Genomic DNA, 7,630 nt, shown 5'->3' on the forward strand with positions numbered 1-7,630 from the left:
ATCCACATGCACATACAGTTTTCCCTATTTTTGACATTTTGCTTTGATATAAAATGGAGGTTTTTTGGTTCTGGTTTCTTTGAGGGTGGTGCACTGTTTCCTTGAGGCTCTTTTCACTCTGGAGCATTTTGGCCATTTTGATGGCGCCAAATAGTCCCCAACAATTATGCTTCCAGATTTGGGGGTATCCTTTTTGCTGAGGAAATTAATGAGTTCCTGACTTTCACCCTAGCTTAATGAGTGATTCAGTCTGTCATCAAATCATATTAATTATTCTGGAGAAGCCAAAGACCCCTGCAATCAGGTTGGAGATTCAGGAATGTAACTAAATTTTGCTTTTCAGTTGGCAGCTAGGAGCCGAAAGGGGGAGGTGTGGGCAGAGAGGACTATAAAAGCTCTGGAGAAGTAGAGGAGGGACCTGGGTCCTGAGTGCTGTCATCATCACTGTGGTCCTCCCTGAGGTAAGAGCAGGTGGCTCTGCCAGCAGTGCCGGGAGCTGGGGAGTCAGAACCTTAGTCTGAGGACACCACCCCCTTGCCACCCTCAGCCAGAGTCTCCACAGGGGTGCAGGCCATGGTCTCCCAGTTTTCCTTTTCCTTCTTGGCAGATGCACAGAGTTCAGGCTGTGCTTTGGCCTGTAAATGCAGTTTTGTTTTACCTTCAGCCCAAATATTTTGATTTGTGTTTGGACTTATGTCACTTTATGAATGTTTAAAATACTTATTTCTTAACCAAGAAGAGACTGTGAAATATAGAACAGCTAACTGTTTGGGATTTTATTTAATGACATTTCAGTGTTCAGTTTGATGCCTTGAAGTTATATTTCATGTCATTTATGGCTTTTTAATTTTATCAGTTTGGCCTCCTTTGAAAAGCTTAAGAAATATTCCACAGGATATTTTCAAGAGTGGTGACTTTATTCTGGATGTGAACTGTTTATTCCCCTGAACTCAATCCCAAAATGGCCAGCCTAATATATGTTAAAAGAAATAGGCATTAATATGTGCATCTCAAAGCTAGTGTCATCATCTCTGATAATCAGATGCTGTGTAATTGTTACACCACTTGACTTAGTCTTTCCAATTTTTTAAATGAAAATAATGGCATCCATTTTCTGGCTCTCCCTTTATCCTTCCTGGCCTGGCTATTTGTTGGAACATACAGAATGTAGGCTCTGATGAGCCAGATGATCCTTCTATCCCATTCCCACTGTTTTAGCCCCTTGAGTGATTATCAGAAACTTTTCCTCTAAAGGATGGGGCCAGTTAGATACTAATCCGGGGCTTGTGACTGGGATTAGTGGGATGGGGCTAATGGTAGTCTTCCCATCTCCTTGGTGCTTAGTGAGACACTCTACTTGTTGGAGTGCGGAATGTAATTGGGGTAAACTGAGGACACCATTCACCTGCCCCAATTGCCAGAGCAGTAACTTCAACCCTGAGTTGGTTCCTCTGGGAGTAGAGGGGAAGATGGGGTTGCTCGTGCTTGGCCTGTGAAGGATGCCTTATTCCCTGGCCATTTCCCTAGGATTCCTTTCAAAGCAGATTCATCAGAATGAGCAGCCAGGCCCCACCAAGGCTTCTGGAACTGGCCAGTCAGAGCCTGCTGAGGGAGAAGGCCTTGGGGATTGCAGCACTGGAGGAGCTGCCTACGGAGCTCTTTCCGCCACTGTTCATGGCAGCCTTTACCGGGAGACACTGTGAGGCACTGAAGGCCATGGTGCAGGCCTGGCCCTTCGTCTGCCTCCCACTGGGGGCCCTAGTGAAGGGACAGCGGCTTCACCGGGAGACCTTACATGCTGTGTTCGATGGGATCGATGGCCTGCTTGCCCAGAAGCCTCGCCCCAGGTAAGGGTGATTCAGGTCACCTAGTAGGGCCAGGGGAGTCAGAGCAAGAAACAGGTGGGATCAGGGAGAATCAGGGAGGGCCAAAGGGTGGGACAGAGACTCTGATGGTGCCATGAGGAAGTTAGGGGAGGCCTGGGGCCATTGCAAGTCTCACTTAGGGAAAGGGCTTCTGGAAATGGAAGCAAATTAACATGCAGAAGTCACAGAAGGAACATGTACTCCCCTTCTCCCAGGGGTACTTAAAGGTTCTTGAAATGGGGATGTGGAAGGATCCCAGAGAGAAGCAGGAAGGGGAACAGCTGCTGTCTGGCTGGTCCTAGTCTATATCCTGACCCTATTAGTTTTCTTCTGTGTTGATCTTTGAGTGTCTCAGCCAATCCCCCATTTTTCTCACAGGAGATGGAAACTACAAGTGCTGGATTTACGAAAGCATGCTCATCAGGATTTTTGGAATGTTTGGTCTGGCTCTGTAACCCATGAGTTCTCATTGATTGAGCCAGGGACAGCCAATCCTATGACTAAGAGGCAAAAAGTGGAGGGTTCCAGGGTGGAGGAGGCACAGCCCTCAGCCCCCCTGGAGGTGCTCCTGGACCTTTGCCTCAGGGAGGGCACCCCGGATGAACTCCTTACCTACCTCATTATGAAAGTCAAGCAGAGGAAAGATTTACTACAACTGTGCTGTAAGAAACTCAAGATTTTTGCCATACCAATCCAAAATATTAGCAATATCTTGAAGATGGTGCAGCTGGAGTCAATCCAGAATTTGGAAGTGAATTGCACCTGGAAACTGTCCACCCTGGGGAGGTTTGCTCCTCACCTGGGCCAGATGGTTAATCTGCGCAGGCTCCTCCTCTCCCACATCCACATTTCTTCTGATATTTCTTCAGTGAAGGAGGAGCAGTATGTTGGCCAGTTCACCTCCCAGTTCTTCCATCTGCAGCAACTCCAGGTGCTCCATTTGAACTCTGTTCCCTTTCTGGAAGGTCGCTTGGACCAGGTGCTCAGGTGAGGAGTGGCAAGGCTTCTCTGCAGACCAAAGCCAGGCCATCTTCATTTCTTTAAGCAATATTCTGTATTGACTGTGTGCCACCTGCCAGTGATGTAAAGTTTAGGAGATATGTTCTCCGTGTTGTCTTCAATATTGTCTGTAATCTGGAATAGCTGCTTCAAGGACAGACACTGTTAGGAATCTCTATGATGGGGCATTTGGACCTAACGAGGGCAGACTTGAGAATTCTGCTTTAGGAATTGATGTCTAAGTTAAGATGAAAATAACTGAGAGAAGAGGGCATTGGTGAAGGGAGAAAGCCCATCGAATGGGAGGTGTCAAAATATAAGCTCTGCACTCACCAGCTCTATGAACATGAGCTGCCTCCTCCAAGCCTACCTATCTGTAAAAGGGTTACCTTGTGCTCCCAGTAAGTTATTAAGTAGGAAATACATGGTTCTGCAGGTCTGGGTGAAGATGCAAGAGCAGAAAATTGTAAAACTTAATAGTCGCTTTGCCCATGACAAGGGGATAAAGGTGAACCCCTGCAGGCTGGCAAGCTCAAGTGATTTGGCCAGACTTGCAGTCTCCTAGGAAACTCATCTGTCACAGATAGGGGTGGCTGAGGCCCTAAGCAGTGGCCCTAAGGCAGTGTTAGAATTACTTTTAGTCCCTTGAGTAAAATTCACTGGTGTTGACTGTTGATTGACTCATCAGGTCAGACTGTCCTCTCAGCGTCTTCCATTGTTATTTTGATTCAGTCTTTGGACAGGTAAGAGGGGTGTTCTAGTTTGCTAATGCTGCCGGAATGCAGAACACCAAAGATGGATTCACTTTCATAAAAGGGGGTTTATTTACTTACACAGTTAGTCTTAAGGCCATAAAGTGTCCAAGGTAACTGTTGTAGTTTGTTAATGCTGCTGGAATGCAAAACACCAGAGATGGATTGCCTTTTTTACAGGCGGTTTATTTGGTTACAAAGTTACAGTCTTAAGGCCATAAAGTATCCAAGGTAAGTCATCAACAGCTGGGTACCTTCAGTGGAGGATGGCCAATGGTGTCTGGAAGACCTCTGTTAGCTGGAAAGGCATGTGGCTGGTGTCTGCCCCAAAGTTCTGGCTTTAAAGTGGCTTTCTCCTAGGATGTTCCTCTCTAGGCTGCAGTTCCTCAAAAATGTCACTCTTAGTTGCTCTTGGGGCATCTGTCCTCTCTTAGCTTCTCCAGAGCAAGAGTCTGCTTCCAACGGCCATCTTCAGAATGTCTCTCAGCTGCAGCTCCTGTGCTTTCTTCAAAGTGTCCCACTTGGCTGTAGCAAGCTGGCTCCTTCAAAATGTCACAGCTGTGCTGAGTTCCTTCTGTTTGTCAGCCCATTTATATGGCTCCACTGATCAAGACCCACCCTGAATGGGTGGGGCCACACCTCCTTGGAAATGATCTCATCAGAGTTACCACTCACAGTTGGGTGGGGCACATTCCATGGAAACACTCAAAGAATTACAATCTAATTAACACTGATAGGTCTGCCTACACAAGATTACATCAAAGATAATGGCTTTTGGGGGACATAATACATTCAAACTGGCACAGTAACACATCAGCAATTGGGTACAGTCACCGGAGGATGGCCAATGGTGTCTGGAAAACCTCTGTTATCTGGGAAGTCACGTAGCTGGTGTCTGCTGCAAAGTTCTCGTTTCAGAATGGCTTTCTCCCAGGACATTCCTCTCTATGCTGCAGTTCTCAAAACTGTCATTCTTAGTTTCTTTTGGGGTATTTGTCCTCTCTTAGCTTCTCCGGAGCAGAAGTCTGCTTTCAACAGCTGTCTTCAAACTGTGTCTCATCTGCAGCTACTCCTTCAGCTTCTGTGCATTCTTCAGAGTGACCCTCTTGGCTGTAGCAAGCTCGCTCCTTCTGACTGAGCTTTTAAGGGCTCCAGTGAACTAAGTAAGGCCCATGCTGAATGAGCAGGGCCACAGCACCATGGAAGCTATCCAATCAGAGTCATCTCCCAGAGTTGGGTGGGTTGCATCTCCATGGAAACAAAGAATTACAATCTACTTAACACTAGTACATCTGCCCATACATATTACATCAAAAATAATAGTATTTTGGGGGACATAATACATTCAAACCAGCACAAGGGGTAAGAGGGATAAATATATTGCACTATCTGTGAAAGCTGAGGAAAGGTATCAGTAGAGATTTCATTGACTTGTACCAGTCACAGGATAATTAAAGTGATGGCCAGATCTCCACCTTGAATCAGACTGCCATAAATGCCCACACTCACTATGTGGTGTGCTGAGTGTTGACCATCATGAGATGGTGAGAATGGCCCTGGGCTTGTGTAAAACTGTTGTTTCCTCCCTGTGGTGATTTGGATCTATTATGTCCCCCCAAAAAGCCATGTTCTTTAATGCAATCTCAAGGGAGCAGACTTATTAATCTTTTGATTAGATTGGGACTTTTTGATTAGGTTGTTTCCGTGGAGATGTGACTCACCCAACTGTGGGAGAGACCTTTTGATTGAATATTTCCATGGAGGTATGACCCAACCCATTCAGGGTAGGTCTTAATTAGATCACTGGAATCCTTTGAGAAAGCCCACAGATACAAGGAGCTCAGAGAAGTTGAGACATTTGGAGAGAAGCTGAGATCTGTAATGAAGAGTTTGCCCCTGGGAGAAAATAAGAGCCAACAGAGACCCAGATGTTTGGAGACACTGGGAGATGCAGGCATAAGGACATTTGGAGATGCTAAGCTAAGGTGAAGCCCAGAATTTGCCCTGGAGAAGCTAAGAGAGGACCCCCAGATGCTTAGTTGCACAGGAGCTGAAGAAGCTAAGAGAGAAGCTAAGAGAAACAGAAGCCCAGAGACATTTTGAAGAAAGCCATTTTGAAATGCAACCCAGGAGCGAAAGACCATCAGGTGCCAGCCATGTGTCTTCCCAGCTGGCAGAGGTGTTCCAGATAGTATTGACCATTCCTCAGTAAAGGTATCCTCCTGTTGATGCCTTAGTTTGGACACTTTTATGGCTTTGGTCTGTAAATTTGTAACCTAATAAACCCCCTTTATAAAAGCCAATCAATTTCTGGTATTTTGCATAACAGCAGCATTAGCAAACTGGAACACCCATCATAAGGTCTGGGTCTTTCCTCACCACCCTCTACCCACCGTGAGCATTCCCCAGAACTAACTGCTCTGTGTCTTCCCAGGTGCCTGAAGACCCCCTTGGAGACCCTCTCCATCACTAATTGCCTGCTTTTGGACTCAGACCTGATGCATCTGTCCCAGTGCCCAAATGTCGGTCAGTTGAAGGATCTGAGTCTGAGTGGTGTCAGCTTGACCAACCTTAATCTTGGGCCCCTCAAGATTCTTCTTGAGAGACTCACAGCCACCCTCCAGGATCTGGATCTAGATGAGTGTGGAATCATGGATTCCCAATTCAGCATTCTCCTCCCCACTTTAGGCCACTGCTCTCAACTGAGGACCCTCAGCTTTGGTGGAAACACCATCTCCATAGCTGTCCTGGAGAACCTGCTGAGGCTCGCCATTGGGCTGAAGAAGTTAAACCACATGCTGTATCCTGCTCCTGTGGAGAGCTACGAAGGCACCAATGGGACTCCCCACCCAGGGAGACTTGCCCAGCTCCACAGCAAGCTGAGGCAGATGCTGCAGGAGGCGGGGCGGCCTGGCATGATATGGTCTTGGGCCAACACCTGTCCTTGCTGTGGCAACAGGACCTTTAATGACCCAGGACCCCTCTTATGTCCCTTTTGTATGCCAGTCTAGTTTGTGTGCATACCAAAGGCGTGATTCTGGATGCTTGGAAACTAAAACATAGGACATAAGTTCATCATAAAGAAACAGGTTGCAGTTTCAGACAATCATTCATGGGAACAAGAAAAGAAACAATGATTGGGGTGGGGTGAGGGTGTTGTGTTTGATGGGGTTTTCCAGGGACATATGTCCCGTAGAGTCAGAAATAGGAATCTTACTTTCTAGAGAGGGATTGAGGTTTGAGGCATACATCTGTGAGATTTCTTTGCATGGATGTTTATAAAGAAACAGTTAAAAATAAAGGAAATTTCGTTGTAAACCATCTGGTATTCCCCAATCTATATTTTCCTGGTTTTCCAGTTTAAAAACCTCAGGAATCTCCAGTTACTGAGTAAATAAAAAGGCACTGTGTATCTGCTGTTTAGAAACTCAAAGTGCTCAAACAAGATTTGGCTCCAGGAGCTCACAGCATCTTCCTTCCCTCGTGTTTGTTTCTTCTCTCTGAGGCATCTCTTACCTTACTTATTTCTGTGGTTATTTAGTAGATCAGTGCATGCAAGGTACATACTTGGGGTTCTGGAACATACTTAGTGGCCAATAGCAGTGCTTTAAAGTGTTCTTTGCAGGGGCCCTTGCACTAATTCCACTGAGACACTGAACCTGAGCACTCTCCAGGGTCCAACAGTGTATCCATCAGCTTCAGTTCCTGGCTGAGCCCTGAAAATGCCAGAGCTGGTTTTTACATAAGCCAGGCTAGGGTCCAGCAGATGCCACATCTGTCAGGCCTGTGTGGGTTCCCCACTCTTGTCCCTGATGAGCAACTGCATAACTTTATACTAGTGCACAGCCTATCCAATTATGTAAGTTCCTTTGATAAGATGGATCTGTGTTATTTTACCTGAGTCAAGATGCATGAGCTCCATTTGCTTTCATCCTTTAAGGTCAACTCCCCTAGGGTTTTAGTTGAGGAACAGGGGATGTTTCCACACAACACTTAAAGGGCCCCAAATCAATC

General features: G+C 46.3%; 1 protein-coding gene across 1 annotated transcript; it reads left to right on the top strand.

Moving 5' to 3' along the window:
• The first annotated feature begins 1,533 nt into the window (after window positions 1-1,533).
• Window positions 1,534-6,627, top strand: LOC119518116 (melanoma antigen preferentially expressed in tumors-like). The gene is made up of 3 exons (XM_037815172.1): window positions 1,534-1,847; window positions 2,244-2,852; window positions 6,051-6,627. The coding sequence occupies exons 1-3, from the start codon at window positions 1,555-1,557 to the stop codon at window positions 6,625-6,627; spliced, it is 1,479 nt and encodes a 492-aa protein (XP_037671100.1). The 5' UTR covers window positions 1,534-1,554.
• Window positions 6,628-7,630: the final 1,003 nt, after the last annotated feature.

The sequence above is a fragment of the Choloepus didactylus genome, chromosome 21 (assembly GCF_015220235.1).
Source record: "Choloepus didactylus isolate mChoDid1 chromosome 21, mChoDid1.pri, whole genome shotgun sequence".
Classification (NCBI taxonomy): Eukaryota; Metazoa; Chordata; class Mammalia; order Pilosa; family Megalonychidae; genus Choloepus; species Choloepus didactylus.

Excerpts from the sequence above, each read along its gene's own strand:
- LOC119518116 (XM_037815172.1), top strand. The coding sequence starts at position 1,555 with ATGAGCAGCCAGGCCCCACCAAGGCTTCTGGAACTGGCCAGTCAGAGC. Across the intron at positions 1,848-2,243 it reads GCCCAGAAGCCTCGCCCCAG|GAGATGGAAACTACAAGTGC; the intron begins GTAAGGGTGATT and ends TTTTTCTCACAG. Across the intron at positions 2,853-6,050 it reads CGCTTGGACCAGGTGCTCAG|GTGCCTGAAGACCCCCTTGG; the intron begins GTGAGGAGTGGC and ends GTGTCTTCCCAG.